This window comes from Egretta garzetta, unplaced genomic scaffold (assembly GCF_000687185.1).
Source record: "Egretta garzetta isolate BGI_Z169 unplaced genomic scaffold, ASM68718v1 scaffold788, whole genome shotgun sequence".
Classification (NCBI taxonomy): Eukaryota; Metazoa; Chordata; class Aves; order Pelecaniformes; family Ardeidae; genus Egretta; species Egretta garzetta.
In genome coordinates, this window is record NW_009260668.1 from 84,021 (window position 1) to 104,448 (window position 20,428).

The following is a 20,428-nucleotide window of genomic DNA, read 5'->3' on the forward strand; positions in this document are numbered from 1 at the left end:
CAGCAGTTAGCTGCTTTTCTGAAAAGTATTTTCGAAATTTCTACATAATCAGAAAACTTTTTCAAACATTTCAAACATTTCAAAACACTTTCAAACCTGTAATTCTACTCCATCTGCAACAGTAATTACGACAAGCACTGGCTTATCATGCTTTTCTTAATTATTTCAGTAATGGTTGTTGATTGTGTTTATTAATAGAGTCATATTCGCTGTCTCAAAACTTAACGGAAAAGCTGACCACTCATTTTGAATTTGGTTCTATCTCTTCCCATACGAATAGTCATAGAAATTAATATTATTATGGCAGCTTATTCTGTGCATACAAAAGTGTCATTTATTTTTAACCTCTAAACGAGGAGAAGGCACATTGTCTGTCACTGAACTTTTGAGTTTGACATCAATTAAAGTTCTCCCATTAAAAAGGAGTTATTAGAGCAACACGAAGACTTACACAATCAATCTGTCAAAATGATAATCCTGTAAAACCTTCAAAAAGAAAACCTTTCCTGTCAAACAGGCACAATTTATAGGTGGCAGGACTGAACTGCAAAATTAAAGCCCAAAGATCCCGAAGACCCTACTTTGCTCCCATGTCCGTGACAGCTAATAGCAACAATTTTTTTTTAATACTATATTTAAGTAGTAAAATGGGACAGACTATGTGCTATAGAGGATTACTGCCATGTTTCCTATCATATTAGCCATTAGGTCAAATAATCCATATAGTGATAAGTCTAAAACTGAGACATAATCTAAGATGCCTTTATTCTCATACAGTTTATTTAACTTTAATATAGAAAATACTGCATTATATTAATATAGTAATGACCACCTGTTGGTTGCAATAGTCAATGGAAATAGTGCATGGAAATATCACTACCAACAACAATCCAAAGTCTTCTGAATTTAAATAAAAGAGACCATTGATAACAATGAGTTCTCACTGAAGCAGCAAAAGCCAAGGATTCCATAAACAATAAACCTGTATTTGGCTGCTCTCCCAGTCACTCCAAATACCCTTTACTAAAAAACAACCTTCATTGATATGTTATATTTAAGAAATACAACATTTTTTAATTATTTTGCTGGATTTTGGCTTTCACTGTTTTGGAATGACCTCAATTTTGTTCTCTCTCTCCCTGGTTTGATTATTCATAGCTATCCTGCTCACCTTCTTTCATTTAACATTTCATTTATCGCTATCACTACAGAGAGACCTCCTATTCTTGCTGAGAAGAGCACACTTTTCAGACTTAAAAAGCTCCTCATTACACTGGGAGAAGTAAAAATGTAATTCAGCCTATTCCAAAGTGAATCCCTTTCAAGACACATGAAGTCTCAGTCACAAAGAAACAAATCAGTAAACAAGGTTCCCATGAATAGTGGGGACAGCATCTGAGCAGCAATCAAATTAATTTTTTCAAACAGTCTGGCCAGCACCTGGGTAAGGCTAATATTCACAGTTATTTAACAAACTAAATAACAGTGTTTCAGTAGTTTCTGCATTTGCTTTCCAAAAGGCAAGAATTTAGGCAAAAGCCAGCAGTTCAGAACCTCCCCAGAAGACACTGCAGGAACAAAACCAAAAAGGTAAGATCAAGAAAAGCTTATGAAGCAGCCACTGTCTTTCTGACAGAAAAATTAGAAAAGAGGTGAAAAAAACCCTTAAACCTATAGAAGTAATGAAATACACATGGCTGTGAAACCAGCATAAAAAGACAAAAAAAGCTTCCAGCAAGTCCTGTTCCATACACAAGTCTATAAACAGAGTGCTTGGAATATTTAGCAGGGTTATTATTAGCTCCTTATTTCTTCTTATGGGTGGGCTATTTGCACTGGCCCGAAAGGCCATAACAGAGAGCTGCCCAAAGTCAGGGTCTGATCTGCCCGCCTAAATGACAGAAAGAACAGCTCTTATGTTTTGCATAAGAGGAAGAGCCTTGGGTTTAGCCATGCCAACTCCAAAGCTAACTGCAATATGATTAACTACTTTTGGACCAGGTGTCACTCAAGAACAAGTAACAAGCCACAGACAGTCAAATTGTTTAGTTGTCTGTGAACATACAAGATCGTATCAACTATAAGGCCCCAGCAAAGATGGTTTCCCTCCCAGAAAGTCAGGGCTTTGTACCTCACTGAAGCACTTATTTACTGTTGCATCAAGCACAGGAGATGGACAACTCCTAGAACAATAAATACCATGGAAGGAAAACAACCTGTACACTAATTAAGGGAGTAACAAGATTCTCTCTAAAGAGAGGAGTTTCCAGTGAAAAATAAATCCAGTCTGGACTAGTTGAAACCTGATGGTCTCAAGGAGAGGGGGAAGGGCCACAGCAGCTGATGTGATTTCAGAAGTAATCTGCACATTTCAGAAAACTATACTTGTAACAGCGTGGACTTGATCTTCTTTTAAGGTTTCCATTCCATTTCTTATTTTACCACTGTAGTTCAAAATACACCAAAGCTTCCCACACTTGTGGCAAACATCTCCTTTCTATAAATACTTTCTAAACAAAATTAACTAAGATTAAGATTTTGCATTACTAGATTTTTTTTTCACCTTGTATAACATATAGCTCTTTTACCACCACACAGCACACGCGTCAATTGGGCACCACATCCATCAAAAGCAGACCCTTTCCTTTTCTACGCACTACATGAACCGAGATGGTAACAAGAAGACATCCAAGCCAGTCGCTAGCTCCAAGGCATGGTGAGGGAAAGCAGCAAAGACTATTTCAGTCCTACTTCTCTTCTGGCCAAAAATCTTCCTCTAATCTCAGCTTGCAAAACAAGCTGACAATATGAGGTGGGTATGATCATCAGTGAGTGGAGTCACTCCAAAGAGACTGTAAGCGCCCTCACCTCTCTTCTCACATGGTCCTACTCACGGCTTGTAAAGCACCAGCAAACCTTTCATTTAGTGATCTGCAATGAAACACGAGTGCTAGACCACAGTGGCAGCAGAGATATGGACACTAACTCTTGACACACGGCCCACATTCTCATTAGCGCTACTGACATTGATGAATTATCTAGGAAAATAATGCACTGACCTCTTTTAACTACAGAAAATCTCTCTGATCTAATAGGCTCCGGGGTTTTTTTAAATTTTTAAATCACAGTCATGACAAGCCTAACAGCATAATGGTACATATGACCTTCATTTTATGCCTTTCAGCATTCAACAAAAGCATATTTACCTCAATGCAAAAGCAGAAAGGCTGCAAATTAATTTCTGCCTTGATGCTGTAGAAGCTTAATCAACTACAGAGCATTCCTATTTTTACTCCAGATGCCCCTAAAACTGGATAAGACCTATTTTAATTATATCTTATGTCTAATCATGAAATTCTGTACATTTAGGTACAGTACCACTCAAACTAGCTTTAGAGGATCTGGTGGAAATCAAACTCAGTGAAATGAAAAATTAGGTAATTTACTTGCCTTTTAAAAGTTTGCTAGAAAGGTGAATATTTTCAGCTGATTTCTGCCCATATTAGTATTGGTAAAATATGAATCCTTATAGCCAGACATGTCAGCAAAGAAAGAGTTTTTATTTAAACTCCATCACCTACCTACCAGTGAAAAATTTTTCAATGCAGATTTTTCTAGTAATTAATTTTTTAAGTTTTTACATGACTACTATTTAAAGAGACAGTGAAGAAGCATTACCCTGTTCTTTGGAGCAGACATTCTGATTTTCAAATCCACTTTTCAGCACAAATCATAATCTCCTACTAAAATCCTGGGCTTTGGAGATACTTCAAGAGTCTTTTCATAAAACTATGATTCTGTTCATTTAAAAAAAGATGCATGGTGTGAAAGTTTCACAAAGCACTTCCCAAAACCTACCTATCTCACCCACATAAATGTAGTGAGACTTTTCCTTCTCTTCAGCTTCCTTTACAGATTATTAGAAAAATAAATGCGAAAACATTTGAGTAGTCTAAACAAAAAAGTCTATAAATAAATAATATCTTTCTTACTGCAATATTCACTCATGTAACAACCATCATAGCTCTGTAACTTGAAAGTGGAATTAATTCAGAAAATTTGTACAGCCTTGTTGTATACGAAAAGTCATCTGTGGAAACTAGCATTAAATTAGAGTCTAAAGAAAGACAAGATTTTAAATCTTCCACAAATGTCAAGCCAAGGCAAGAATGAACTTCTTCACAAATATTGTTTAAACCCCAGTTTTAGAGAAGATCATTTTTTATTCAGGGCTGCTCTAATAAAAAGATGATAAATGTGATTCCTTATGTATAAGTTAAAATACAAACCCATGGAGCAAGCTGTGTGTTATCAACAAGAATCATTCCATCCTGACACACCTCTGATTTAGTTCATGTGTTTCAATATTCATCTGTATGTCAAAACTCATTAAATTTAACAATTCATCACAGTGGCAGTAGAGAAGATGGCCAAGACATATATGGGTGAAGAATAAGAAGCTAGGTGTTAATAGCAGTACAAGAAGCCTTGCTCCAAGAACATCAGTAGTGTGAGCTGAGACCTGAAATGAGACCTGGGTGCACCATGGCCACTCTCATCCTTTATTCTCTCTCTTCACCACTTCTCCCCCTACTCCCCTTCTCTCCTCCCCCAGTTTCTATAGGAAGGAAATGCAAATAGGAATGCCAGATTGGAGATGCAGTACATTTCACCCAGGGGTGATGGACCATGTTACCTCACATCTGTACCATGCACTTTTAAATCACTTCAAGTACAGTCAAGTTTTTCTCTAGAACTCAAAAAAATTATAATTTTGTTCTTCTTCCTAGTTTTGCAGCTGGCTTATCATTTCAAAATATGAACCAGACAAGTATGAAGTTTTCTATGAACCAAATTTTAACATTTTTGTTTGCTATAAGCAGACACAAACCAAAGTTCATGATAAGAACGCATCTTTTTCTATTTGCATGGATTCCAGTGATGGGATCCGGTAACAGGAGTAGCACAGAGTAGTGGAGAAGATAGAACAAGAAGAAAGTAGTCATCAACTGTGTTGGAAGTTAAAGAAAACCTATATATGTTTAAAAGTTGATGATATTGGCCAGAGGTTAGCTAAGCCAATGAATACATTGTTCTATTATTAAAAATGTGTATCATTTCTTCAAAATACTTTAGAAAAGTGTCTGTTACAAGAAGCCCAAAGACATTGCTATTATGTCCTTGCCTTTTCCGCTCCCAGGAAAAAAGGGCTAGTATTTTCATGCGTGAAAGCCATCCCAGTTTCTTTAACCTAACTTTCCCCTTCCTACTCTGTATCTTGTATCTTGGAGACTGTAATCTTGTAGATGAAGTAAATTAAGTCTTGAAAGATGACTTCTATCCCAACAGGTTGTATCAGTCTAATGACATAACTAGTACAGATGCAGTGGGAGAAAATGTTATGTTTTTTCTTCCATGAAGGAAGACACAATCCAAGATCTCTTAAAAACTTTTGCATAGAATACTTTGTATAGGAGTAGAACTGTACAAACACAACAGGTTTGCTTTCTGACACTGCCAAAAATATCTAGAAATCATTACTGTTAAAATTATTTTCATTCTAAGTGCTGTCGAGAAGTTATTAGGTATTGATTCAGTTGGTAGCCTGTATTTAGAAAAGGTTACCAAGAATGGGTTATGGTCAATGTTAGAAAAATATAGATATATATTAAATTTACCACTTTCCTCACTGTTCATTGATTGGTTTTAAAGTATTAAATTACTTTATACTGTTTGTGATTTATGACATCCATTGCATGCAATTTTTAACAGAATACTCTATAAACATGATCTCTCCTATAGCTTGTACCTCTAATAGGTGCACTAGTGTGACCATAAATTCTCATAGTAACAAACCTAATTCTTCCATCCATACTGGATGGAACATGTTGGAATGGAAGGATACAGGCTTTTTAGGAAGGACAGGCAGGGGAGTTGAGGAAGGAGTGTCTCCCTCTATGTCAATGACCAGCTGGAGTGCATGGAGCTCTGCTTGGGGATGGATAAGGAGCTGACCGAGAGCTTATGGGTCAGGATTAAAGGGAGGGCAGGGACAGGTGACATTACAGTGGGGGTCCGCTACGGGCCACCCAACCAGGAAAACCAAGCAGATGAAGCCCTCTATACAAAGATAGGAGCAGCTTCACATTCACAAGCCCTGATCCTCATGGGGGAATTCAACCACCCCAATATCTGTTGGATGGACAACACAACAAGGCATAAGCAATCCAGGAGGTTCCTGGAATGCCAGGAGGTTCCTGGAATGCATTGACAATAACTTCCTTCTCCAAGTGACAGAAGAACCAATGAGGAGAGGTGCTATGTTGGACCTTGTTCTCATCAACAAGGAGGGGTTGGTGGGGAATGTGAAGTTCAAGGGCAGCCTTGGCTGACCATGAAATGGTGGAGTTCAACATCCTTAGGGCAGCAAGGAAGGCACATAGCACGCTCACTGCTCTGGACTTCAGCAGAGCAGACTTTGGCCTCTTCAGGGATCTGCTTGGTAGAGTGTCATGGGATAAATTCCTGGAGGGAAGAGGGGGCCCAAGAAAGCTGGTTAATATTCAAGGATCACCTCCTCCAAAGAGGAAGTCAGGCAAAACCAGCAAGATGCCTTCATGGATGAACAAAGAGCTCCTGGACAAACTCTAACACAAAAGGGAAGCCTACAGAGGGTGGAATCAAGGACAGGTAGCCTGGCAGGAATACAGAGAAATTGTCTGAGCAGCCAGGGATCAGGTTAGGAAAACTAAAGCCCTGACAGAATTAAATCTGGCCAAGGACATCAGGGGCAACAAGAAAAGCTTCTATAGGTATGTCGGTGATAAAAGGAAGATTAGGGAAAATGTGGGCCCTCTCCAGAAGGAAACAGGAGAACTGGTTACCTGGGATATGGAGAAAGCTGAGGTGCTCAACCACACTTGACCCCCAGTCCTCACCAGCAAGTGCACAAGCCACACTGCCCAAGTTGAAGAAGACAAAGGCAGGGACTGGGAGAATGAAGAACCGCACACTGTAGGAGATGATCAGGTTTGAGATTGTCTGAGGAATCTGAACATGCACAAGTCCATGAGACCTGACAGGATGCATCCGTGGGTCCTGAGGGAACTGGCAGATGAAGTTGCTAAGAAACTTTCCATCATATTTGAGAAGCCATGGCAGTATGGTGAAGTTCTCGCTGACTGGAAAAGGGGACACGTAACTCCCATTTTTAAAAAGGGAATAAAGGAAGATTCAAGGAACTACAGGCCAGTCAGTCTCACCTCTGTGCCCAGCAAGGTCATGGAGCAGATTATTCTGGAAACCAAGTGGAGACCAGTGACAAGTGGTGTTCTTCAGGGGTCGGTATTGGGACTGGTGCTGTTTAACATCTTTGTCAGCGACATGGACAGTGGGATTGAGTGCACCCTCAGCAAATCTGCTGATGACACCAAGCTGTGTGGCGCAGTCAAGACACGGGAGGGAAGGGATACCATCCAGAGGGACCTTGACAGGCTTGAGAGGTGGGCCCCTGTGAACCTCATGAAGTTCAACAAGGCCAGGTGCAAGTGGGTTGGGGCAATCCTGAACACAATTACAGGCTGGGTGGAGAATAGATTGAGAGCAGCCCTGAGAAGAAGGACTTGGGGGTGTGGTTGATGAGAAGCTCAGCATGACCTGGCAATGTGTGCTGCATCAAAACAAGTGTCACCAGCAGGTCGAGGGAGGATGATTCTCCCCTTCTCCTCTGCTCTGGTGACACCCCACCTGGAGCACTGCATTCTGGGGCCCCCAACATAAGAAGGACATGGACCTGTTGGATTGAGTCCAGAGGGACATGAAGATGATCGATCAGGGGGCTGGAGCACCTCCCCTGTGAGGACAGGCTGAGAGAGCTGGGGTTGTTCAGCCTGGAGAAGGGAAGGCTCCAGGGAGACTTTATAGCAGCCTTCCAATACCTGAAGGGGACCTGCAAGAAATCTGAAGAGGGAATTTTTACAAGGTTGTGTAGAGATAGGACAAGGGGTAATGGCTTTAAACTGAAATAGGGAAGATTTAGATTAGCTATAAGGAAGAAATTCTTCACTATGAAGAAGGTGAGGCACTGGAACAGGTTACCCAGGTTGGATGGGACTTTGAGCAAGCTGGTCTAGTGGAAAGTGTCCCCGCCCATGGCAGGGGGGGTAGAACCAGATGATCTTTAAGGTCCTTTCCAACCCAAGCCATTCTATGATTCTAATGTTTTTCAGAATAAACTAGGATCAGTATCCTGCACTTCAGCTAACCGTAAAAATTAAATTCTCAGCTAGTTTTTAGTGTGATCCAAAACTTACGTGCATTTGTTTTCCTTACTTACTTTAGTGATATGTAACATCATTAAACTAAAAATATCTGGAAGAACTGGATGAATAACTTTACACATATTATGTATACTTATAATATGGTACAAGAGGGAAAAAGGAATACCTGCAAATACACCAGAATTCTAAGGAGTTTGCATCTATGCAACATTTAGGGAAGAGCTTTTAGAATTACATTCATTACTAGTTTGTATGACAGATTAATATTCTTTAGGCCTGGTCATGCAATCCTCTTGAATTTCAAATTCATCAAATTTATGAATTTCTGAACACCTCAAAGATTCTGTGTTCCAAAGAACCACTGTTTTGCAAAAAAACCCCAAACTTCTCCACAGATTGTTACTGTCCCATTTGATGCAGACTCTCCCCCAATTTACACCTTCTTTAAACCCACACAAGCAAAGTTCAATACACAGGTTTTGGAGAGTTGGTGTATATGCAAAATAACAGACTTTGGAACACAAGGGGTGGCATGGACTTTTCTCTTTATTTTTTCATAACCATTTATATCAGGAGACAGTCTGGATTTCATGGCTGATATGCTGTAGTCATATGAGACTAGAAACAGTGGCTTTATGCTCATGGAAGGGAAAGATATCCAGAAGTCTTATGAGGCAATTCAGAGATGTCCTGGGTTTGGCTGGGATAGAGTTAATTTTCTTCATAGTAGCTAGCATGAGGCTGTTTCATATTTGTGGTGAAAACAGTGTTGTTAACACAGGGATGTTTTAGTTACTGCTGAGCAGTGCTTACACGTTCAAGACCTTTTCTGCTTCCCACGCCACCCCACCAGCGGGTAGGCTGGGGGTGCACAAGAAGTTGGGAGGGGGCACAGCCGGGACAGCTGACCCCAACTGGCCAAAGGGCTATTCCACACCATTTATATAATGTCATGCTCTGCACATAAAGCTGGTGGAAGAAGAAGGGGGGAGTGATGGGTTTGTCTTCTCAAGTCACCGTTATGCATGATGGAGCCCTGCTTTCCTGGAGATGGCTGAACACCTGCCTGCCCATGGGAAGCAGTGAATTAATTCCCTGGTTTGCTTTGCACAGCTCTTGCTTTACTTATTAAACTGTCTTTATCTCAACACACAAGTTTTCTCACTTTTCTGATTCTGTCCCCCATCCCACCAAGGAGGAGTGAGCGAGCAGCTGTGTGGTGCTCAGTTGCTGGCTGGAGTTAAATTATTACTATATATCAAACCTCCTAAATGGTGTGCAACACAAGAATATTTTTGATCATGGAAAAGGTTGATCCAGCTTTTATCTTGGTATGGTTTGGGTTTATTATTCAGCTTGGAGTTTTTTTTTCATCTCCTAAAAAATGGGGGTTTTGTATCTGATAGTCATTCTACAGTCAAGTATTTTGATGATATGGGGTTACAGTGATTTTACTCACTTGAAGTGCTAGCATTCATGCTTGGCCACTACTGACCCATTCTCAAAATTTATATCAATAAAAGTTTAATTCATTCTTTTCGTGTGTTTCATGTATACATACATGCACAGGCTATACAATTTATAATCACTTTTAAAACATTCTGGGAACATTCAGCATGAAAATCTTGAAACTGAGGATTTTATGAGACATTCTTCAATTACTAATGTTTTGAATGAGAAGTATTATACAAATGGTATATTGCACATTTTTTAATTGATAGTTTAAGCTGCATAAATTTGTTGCATTTGTTTCCTTGCTCAAAAACATCACCTAATTAACCAATGTCCATCTTTTATAGTCAGATCTATTATCTGAAAACTATTTGGGGCATATTTAGGGGTTGGGGTTTTTTTTTAAATTATTCAAATAAGTTAAATAAAATGAACACAGAAGATAAAATGAGAAGAGCTACATGTGAGGCTGAATCAAAATTCCCATTGCAACACAAACAGATATTTGCAAACAGTCCCTTTCTTATATTGACACCATTTTGAATACTAGTATTGGATATCATTGCATACCACAGCAGTTGTACAAAGTTGTACTGGAAATACCAGACTATAATCTTACATTTGTTGAAAAGGGGGAAGGCAGGACTTGGACAAACTGGAGTACTGGAAAGACGAGAACCTTATAAAATTCAAACAGGACAAATGCCAAGTCCTGTCCGGGGGGGGGACAGAAGAGCCCCTGCAACAACACCATCTAAGGACAGAGCGACCAGGGAGCAGCTCTGTGAGAAAGGCAGCTCTGTGAGTGGTGTTCTGCATGTGAGCGGGCAGAAACCCCAGCAGCAAAGGTGGCCAACAGCCTCCTTGGTTGTAGGAAAAGGGGAACGATCCTTAGATCTAATCAAGGGATTGTTCCCTTCTACCTAGCACTCGTTAGGCCATATCTAGACACTGTGCTCAGTTTTGGGTCCTCCAACATAGGAAAGACATGGACAAAATGGAAGGACCTCACAGAGAGTCCCCAAGACAACGGGGGCTGGAGCATTTGCCCCTTGAGGGCAGGCTGGGGGAGCTGGGCTGGGTCAGCCTGGAAAAAAGACAGCTTCAGGGGCACTAGCAGTGCACCCAGCATCTACAAGGGACAAATGAGAAGATGGAGCTGGGCTCCTTACAGTGGTGCGTGGCAGGATGGTAAGAAAAAACTGGCACAAGTTGAAACAAGAGAGGAGAAACCTTTTCCCCATAGAGACAGACAGGCAGTGGAGCAGGTTACCCTACAAGACAGCCCTTAGCTGACAGTGCTTTGAGCTCAAGGCTGGAAAAGAGACCTCCTAAGGTCCCTTCTAACCCGATTTTTCTATGATCCCATGATTAGATACTAATTCCATGAGCTAACCCCATAATATTAAAGTGTATGTGCCTGGAGAGTTGGTGCTTCCCATGGAACCCAATGAAACACTGGATCATTGCAATTGCATTTTAAATGTCCTTTTTCAAAAACTTAGATCAAACACACACATTTCATAGGCTTTAAAAGGTAAAACCATAATAAAATTTTAATAACTGAATCACATAACCTTATTTTAAGCTGAGTAAGATTATAAGTATTTAAATGCCATCTACCTTTACTGGAAACTAATTTGCCAAACCAAAACACTTCACAGCAATAAGAGAAGGAAAAAACAATACTTGTACATCCACAGGGCAAACAGTTCAAAGATATTGGCTCTGCTTAGAAGACATAGGAGCATTTTAAGCTCTATGAAAAACTTCACACGATACAAATAGATCCTATTTTAAGTTGGAAAAGGAAATATCCTCATATTTAAGGACTCAGAATACCATGCATTATTCTTAAAATGGTTTGCACCACACGATTGCAGGAAAACTTAGTTTCATGGGGTTTGATGCAAGCTATGAAACTGTTTAAAATAAGTAGCATTCACTTTATTCACCTGCCACAGGTGTCAATGCAACATTTGTCTGAGAGCAGTCGTTAGATCAACAGTGACAATTTAAAATCTTGCAATGATTTTTCTTGGATAGCTGAAAGAAAACTGGCATTCTTCTTATCAAACCCAGCCTAGAACCTAATATTGAAAGATGAATGCATGCTGACCTACCTTTCTACTTCGCTGAGTGATCAGCTGAAAATTAAGATTGTTTACAGATCTGCCCTTCCCAGCATAATAGTGAATAGGACGTTAAAATCTAAATAACATTGGTTAAACTTGGTTCCCTAACTGTGATAATAAAGAGATTTTCATATGTAGTTGGATTTGAAAATAATAATTTAAATGAGCTATTAAAAAAACCCCTAATAATTCTTTACACATGTAAAGAAATCAAGATAAAAATGAATATAAGCTGATGTAGCAAACCTGAAAGATCCATGTTATTAAAGATAGAAATTTTTTGCAGCAAAAATTGTGAAAAGTTAAAACTTGCCCAAATTGGAGCTGTGCATTAACATGTGTTTTTTGAGAGAGCTTTGCTCAAGTGTTACGTTTGCATTTATTTGAACAGAAGAAATCTGTCATCATGGTCATCATGTCAAATATCAACATTCAACCCATGTCCATTACCCTTTCTTGCTGATCAGAAGAATAGTGGGAAATAAGATTGCGCTAACTTCTGTATCATAATCATTAAACCTTTACTCAACAGTTCATTGAATCTTCATTAGATAATTTGAACGTCCCAAAATTCTGTCTGTGCATTGAGCAGAAAGCCCACAGGTGAATTGTGTTCAGGTGTTTGGATACCACATTGCTCAACTGAAGGCTCCATCACCAAAATTCACACCCAAAATAGTAGGGATGGTTTTATTCTGATCAGAATCAGCCTTAAAACAGCAGCAGTGTTTGGCATAGGGTGGTGCTAACAGCAAGAAAATAGAGGAAAATGACACTAAATTAGCGGGAATGAAAAGGACCTACAACTGTCTAACACATAATCAAGTAGAGACATTTATATGGCTTTACAGAGCCCAATGTTCTTTCAAAACAGTTATTTTCAATAAGCTGTGTAAATAGGATACACAGGCAGTAGCAAAGAACATCACACGTGTCCTCCCACGTGAATGAGTGACAGTTCTGATGGGAAGCACCTCTTCACAGTCTTTATGGGTGAGTGCTCTCAAGCAGGGATAAATGGGATACACTACCATAAATATTTTTGCTGTGAATATCTCCCAAGAGAGATCCTATGATGGAAACAAATTCTTCCCTAAGCTATTATCATAAACCAATATTTTCGACACTTCCAAATTATTGTTACTCCCAGAGAAGACAGAGAATATTAATTCAGCTCTTCAGATGACTTATAAAGGGAGAGCAATGACAGAAAAATGCAAAACCTGAAAATACGCACAATGTTTTCAGGATCATGCCCAGCCAACCTTACCACTGCAATCTAAATTAGGTCCTTAGGCTCATGCCCTGTTCCTCTGGGCAGACTGATTTCCTCATGTATCAAATCTTCTCTCCCATATTCTTATCCATTCTTCTTTTACCTATACATCCCGCACCATGATATATTCACAGTCAGCCAAAATTTGCTTGAAATAAAATTAGAGTATTTCCCATAATACCCACTTTCTTTTTGTGTCAAATAGGTTCAGCATTTATCTGTGATTCTTTCTTTTGTTGTCACACCATGCATCACAGACACACAGGGTGATTGGTATTGAATAAAATAGGCTGAAGGAACATGACTTATTTTGTGTCTGAAATACTATGTATCTTTATAAACTTATAAATGTCTCTCTTAAAGACACAATTAAAATCAACCTGTCAATTTTATTTGTAGTGGAAACAGATAATTAAAACACCTACAGCAATGTGAACTTGTTATGCTATGAAGTTGGAACCAAATTTTTCATTGGTAACAGAAGTATTTCTGTGGGTCATTTTCATATTCCATCTGGTGGACTGACCTAGTGGAATGCTGTATTGCAACAAACTCAGAGGTATATTAGTAAAAATTAAAAAACTAACATGAAATGAAGCGTCTAGATTAGCAGAGACATCTGCAATGCTATTTCTTGTATCTTATTCTTTGAGAAAAACAAAACTCTTGATTGTTCTACAGTCTTAATTGATATAAAATCGGTATGTTAACCCCTGGAAATCTTTCAGACAACAAGACTACTCTGTCCTTATCTGACCATTTGCCAAGAGAACTAGTACTGTCCTACACTGGGGTTTTCCTTTATGTTAAGCTCTTATTTATGAATTAGTGTTTCTCTGATAACTAGATTAAAAATCATAATATGTATATTATCTTTCGCTGCCTTCTGCTTACTCATCTATGCTGTCCCTGAACAATTACCTTCATATTATTAACACATCTGATGTTTTCTACAGGGTCAAGACTACCAAAAAGATTGCTCTTCTCTCCAGAGGCGTAACGCTCATTTGTTTGCTCTGATGTTTACCCTTGACCATGTACAGCAAATACCCCACTGCTCTCTATCTCCTTTTCCAAACCCCACTGACTCACAATTATTTCTATTTTTACCACTTAAATATTTGTCTGTGTCCATCCTCCAATTCACTTACTAGATCACATAGTACACCAATTCCCTTTTATCTCTGCCCATTGATGATATATTAATTAGAAACACAGTGTAGGAAAAATACAAGAACTTGGAGCAGGGGGGACGGATATGCTCACACTCAACTAAGTAACATGAAAGCCGAAAGAGACTTGGATTTAATAGTGAACAGTAAATTAAACAGGAATTTGAAATGGCCCAGCTTAACAACAAAAAGGCAAATAGCTCCCCATTTTGTATTTAATCTTTGAAAAATGGTAAAAAGTAAGAGGACTGTGCCTGGGATATTGTGTTCAGTTCTGCCTTCTGAATTACCAGAAGGATAATGAAAAATTAGGGTACACATAACACTTTTTCAGGAGGAAAGATTAAAACACATAAATATGGTTTAATGAGGAAGTTTCCAAGGTGGAAAAGGAGTGTAATTTGGCTGGACTGTCTCGAAAAATGCAAGAGCATCTTGAAGTAAATTGCTACCTCTGAGCCTGATCTTCCCAAGACTGCCAATTTTGGTTTTGTCTTAACATCGTTTCCTTTCATTTGAATCTGAGGTAGTCCAAATGAATCATCCAGTGACAGTTATTCATTATTTGCCTTCAGATTTCTGGGGCTGGTTAAAAGCTGAATCCCAGAATGGCTGAGCTTGGAAGGTGCCACTGAAGATCACAAGCACCCTGGGGAGCACCACTAGGGACTGGCCTCCAGCTGGACTTTGTGCTGCTGCTGACAGCACCTCTGCCTTCTCCGTGTCCTTTGTCAGCAGGTCATTTCCCCATTCAGTGGCAGGCTCACATGTCCCCTCCTCTTCCTTTTGCTGCTGGTGTACCAGTAGAAGCCCCTTTCCTTTGCCCTACCACCATGTATAACAGATTCAAAGGTAAAAATATTTTCACGGTGAGTAGGTTTATTACAGTATTCGTATATTGTAAAGGACATGGGAATCTTTTCATTTCAGTGGAACATAATGAAGTATCAAGAAAAGGTCACAAGGGCCAGAAACAGTAAATGGATTCATAGCAACCAGGGATCTTTTCTCACAAGCAATATTGCTCTTCCCCTTGTATGCACTGTTCGGGCAGAACTGGTCTCTACATGTGTTGATGGGTAATGCGGAAGAAGGGAACAAAACCTGAATGTGCTCTGGGTAAGATACCTGGCGACACTGGCCAGCACACTCACAGCTGGGCATGTATGGTTGGGACCTGGTGTCTCCTCAACCAGCTGTGTACTCTGGACACCAGGCTGCTTTAAGGTGCTTCACCACAGGGAAGGAGGGAGGATCTATGCCCTTCTCCCTCCTTTCTCAGTATAATCTTTCCCACTTAGATGCCATCCTACTGGGACCTCTTTACAGACACAGCACTTGCAGCACATGGGCCTGAGTTGCTTGGGTGGTGAGGACAGGACACCAGGCCTGGCTGTCTTCCCTTTACATCTAGCCACGTCCAGTAGTCTGGAAGGAGATGAGTGCCCCCAGGTCCTTGGGGAGGTAGGAGTCTTGATCCATGGAAGGAAGCAATTAGATGTGGATCTGAAGCGAGTCCTTCCCCAGTATGCTGACAGACTATAGCATTCATGGTCAGCCAGTGCCCAGAGTTCCTCCTCAGACGACTATGTCAAAACATGGTTTGCACAAAAGCTCCTTCTAGCCAAGGGTCTCCTTAAACATAGTTGCATAATTTTGCCTTAGCACACAGGTAGGGAGGAAGGCTCTGGGAAGTAATGTACTGTGCTGTATGACCACAGATGCCACCCAGTAAAGACATGTCATGGGTTTCTTGTACAGAGACACCTGAGAAGGACAAAAAAATACCAGCCCAGGTTGCACTGAAGAAACCTTAGCAAAAGCCAGGCAGCGGAGGGCCATCATCTCCCTGTGCATGGTACCTATGATTTTTCCCTGGTGACTCACTGGGGTTTGCAAGATGAGAGAGTAATAATCTGTGTCTACACTGGTAGAAGCACTGCAGAGGACCCTGAATAGGGATGTGAAACCTAATGAGTGATCCTGGGCAAACAGGGAAGAAATGCAGAAAAATCACTTGATGCTTTGAGACAACCTTCATAAATAAAGGTAAGCAAGATCAAAATCTTCAAGGGATATATATAATACCTCTTAATGCCAGGAGAAGCCTCAGAAAATATTGAACTGGGGAACATCCAACTGAAACAAATATTTTCCTAAGACAAATTATAAAGGAGCTCATGATCTGCCTGCTCAGTGATGAGAAGAAGCCAGAAAAAGTGGGGGTTTATGTTCTTTCTGCTAATTAATATCCATTGCTATCTTCCTGTGACCACCCTGGAATCAGTTCTCACCTCTGGCTCACAATGGCTACAGCCTTCCCCAGTAATTGTTTCCACTGAAAGCATACATATAGAAAGTATTTTCAGAACATTTGTGTATTGTCTTCAATCTTCCCAAAAAATACATTCCAGTGAACACTGCTGAAGAGACTGGTGAGGCTTTACATCCTTTTTTTCTGCTTAGATACTCAGGCAGTGTCATAGAAGCTTTAAGAATTTTTCATTACAAAATCTACATAGAAGACACACAATGCTAAATACAAGTTAAAATCTGAAATGACGAGCTGAACATCTGCAAAACATGATCAGAACCATCAACAAGCCCATTATCACTGTATCACCATCTTTTTGTACAAAGGCTTTGCTTCCAAGAAGTCTGTTAGCTATAACTGCATACTACGTAAGACTGTACTGCGGTCTCAAAGGTCCTGACAACCAAGACTTTGATTTGATAGGCATTCTGTCTTTCTAAAACATGTCATCAGAAGACTATGGGTGAAGAGATAAACTGTGCTATGAGAAGCACATGCTCATAGCAAGAATTTTAGCAAGAACAACTCAGATCACCTTGCATTTTAGGGTTATCATTGGCTCTGCTCCAGACACTCCCGTGTGATTAATCATATTAATTACACAGGTTTGAAGGCTTTGAGGTAAACAATATAAAGGAAAGCTGATAGAGCTGAGAAACTAAACAATGTAAAGAAAAAAGAGAATACATTATTGGTGCCGACTTAACAGTATCCTTTGCCCTAAATATGCAGAAAAAAACCCAAGGAATTACATTATAGTTAAATCAACTACGCTTTAAACTTTAGCTTCATGTCTAGTCCTCTACTTGCCACTTTCCATTTAAAAGTTTAAACCATGGTCTCCAAAACTGGAGGTGTTTGGAAAAATATTAAACTATTGCATGCATTAAGTATAGTAAGTACACCTTGTCCCTTAAAAACTGGCTGATGAATGACCTGCAGACCAACTTCCATTATTAAACAACAATTATTAATTAAACAGTTATTAAACCACAATTTGAGCTGTTACTAGCTGCTTATTGCACTTTCATTCATAGCTGCTAAACAGCTGGTCAAAAGAAGTAATTGCTTTTAGATAAATAGTTTTGCTTACGGGATCATGGAGTGAAGTTCTACTCAGCCTAAACTGGGACATCCCACTTTTTCCTGGTGATGGAATGTCCATGAAAATGTGCAGATGAGAAACCACATTTAAACCATATTTAACAACAAAACAACAATTTAGTGTATTCACACTACAGAGCTGAAGGCAAGATTGAGGGTAATCAAAGCATGAATTTCTGAGGCTTTGTTTCTCCGGCTCCCATCACCTTTATACATTCTATCCACAGTATGCAAAAGTAAAGCGATCTGCCCTCCACCCTCATTTCAGTTGCCAAAACCAAATTAGGAACACAGGTCTATTTTATAGACCCTTTCTCCAGATTTTGTCCTTGGAAGATCTATCATTTGGCTAGAGAAAAAAAAAAAAAAAAAAAGATTTAAGGTAAGAAGTTTAAAATTATACCTGAAAAACTCCATGAAAGAGAAGCCATAACCATGCTGTTCAGCAATTCCTGCACAAACAACGTTTGCGGATGCTCCAATCAATGTTCCATTACCTGCAGTTCAGAAAACAAATACTATTTTATATTTTTTATTCTGTGCTAAAGTCCTAAGATGTATCAGTTAGAAAAGAAAAATCAATTTCTGTTGCATAGGCTTGGAAAGAAACATACAGACAGTATCTTCACATCCTATAAATAGCTTCACACTTTGAAAGATAAGCCTCATATCATTCTCTGATTCTACATAAGCCAGAAAAATAGGGAAGGAACATAACACCAATCTTGCAGTTGTGAAAATGACACCAGAGACTTGCATCCAGATAAACTTGTGGATTTTTTGTTTTACATGCAAGAAGGTGCCATCAGATGATCTGAAAATGAAGGATGACATAGTTTGAGGGTGCTGAGAAAAATGGATGCCTTTTTTCCTTACACAAACTTGACATTGACAAATTAATGGAGGGTTTTTTTTATAGAAAGGGTAACTAATAACTAAGATTTTTTAACAGAAATTTAAAACACAATAAGTGGGACAATGGAGGGGAATGGATCTGTTTCACATCTCTCTGCTAAGGCAAAAGGATCATCACAGATACAAAGTTAGCTTACCAAACCACAACGGTTCTTTAATACATAAAAGCACATAACTTTACTTAGTGAACTTCACCAAATAACATTATACAGGTCACCTTAAGAGAGGAACACATCAAAGGAAAATAGTATGCCATGTGTTTAATGTGCATCTATCTGCTTGGAAGAACTACATACTTCTCTTTTTCTCCTAAGACTTTTCCAGTAACTAATTTATTCCTGTGTTTTCTCTAAACTTTCAGCAATGTGACAATGTAAAAAAGTCAGGTATTCAGAGCTCAGAAAGACCAACCCATTATCTATAGCTTTCCCATGAGTCATACCTCAGCCTTAAGAAATGTTGTATACTTGACTTAAAAAAGCAGATGTCTTCAGCAAATATTTCTGATCCTAAGCACGACTCAGGAAGTGACAGTGACTCCTACATTCTGTTCCTTAACTGAAGTTTTGAACAAAAGAAGTAAAAATCTAAGAGAAAAAATTTTTATGCTGTGGCAAGTCATCTCTTTTGCCATACATCATTACATTAACAATCCCTTATTCTAAGCACAAGCCTTCCTTTGCTCCCATTGGCATATAGTTACTCTTCTCATTTTGGCCCTGTTAAACATTACTGCTCAGTGGAGACCATTCTTCTGCTCTGACTTTGAGAGAAGTGGATCAGAAGGCAATTAATGCTCCCGTTAATTGCTTTGACTTAGTAAATGTTTCAGGTCACCCAGAGATCAGTTTACCAAAGAATAGGTCAGATTAAAGGCAGAAGGATTATTCCCCTAAGTATTCACATATGGTACCCATATAGCCTTCTGCACCTGAAAGTGCACACAAAATGAGCAGTCTTCTAAAAATATTCTTAAAAAAACAATAGAAAACTCTTAAATTCAAGTACAGTGAAGTGACAGAGTTAAGAAGCAAGGAAAAAGAGAGAAAAGATGTGATGTGGAAACATTGGAAGAAGGAACATCTTCCTCTTCTAATAAGAAAAAGAGAAGCAGAAACAGCTTGACTGCAATAATTTTGATCCTAGTTTGAATTCAAAGCCATGCCAGAGTCAGTGGATACTAAAATACAGGTTTTTGACTGGTCATTCTAGGGACAGAGCAACAACTTTGAGAAACAAGTAAACCACAAAAAGTCAATCGGGACTTTTTTTTTAAAACATTGATCTCATGAAAGCTAAAGTTTTCCAAGAAAAAGCCCTTGTGTGGCCAAGTTAAAATTTTCCAGTTGAGTTCAAAGAGAAAGCATGATCCTTATTCACTCCAGGATGGTCAATTACCATCTACACAAAATAAGCAGCAAACGGATTTTTCATCCTGGAGTAGAGATCTGAACATAGATATCCATTGCCTCAGGTGAGGGCCCTAAACAACACCTATTAAGAACAGGAGACTGGTTTTGTTTTCTCATCAACAGCCTCAAACAGCTCTTGAGGGGATCCCACTATGGAATAAGAAAGAAGCTGAAATCTTGCAGACGATGTGAGATGAGAAAAGCATCCCCCCTGCCCCCTTCCAATCCCAAATAGATATTTTAATTTATATCTTTAATTGTCCCATTATTTGTTTTAATATTCTTTGTGCTTTCCCGGGAGCTATGCTAGGTGAGCTGTTCCCTACTTACACTGTTTTTAAGGCTTTGACCTTGCAAAGGAGCTGCAGC

The 20,428-nt window shown here is 39.3% G+C and overlaps 1 protein-coding gene across 1 annotated transcript in view; it reads right to left on the reverse strand.

Annotated features, from left to right (window-relative positions):
• Positions 1 to 20,428, reverse strand: part of OCA2 (OCA2 melanosomal transmembrane protein) — a 181,447-nt gene that overhangs the window by 26,718 nt on the left and 134,301 nt on the right. The window contains exon 22 of the mRNA XM_009645648.2: positions 18,136 to 18,229. Within this exon, the coding sequence (XP_009643943.1) occupies positions 18,136 to 18,229 (94 nt within the window). The remainder of the gene's footprint in view (positions 1 to 18,135; positions 18,230 to 20,428) is intronic.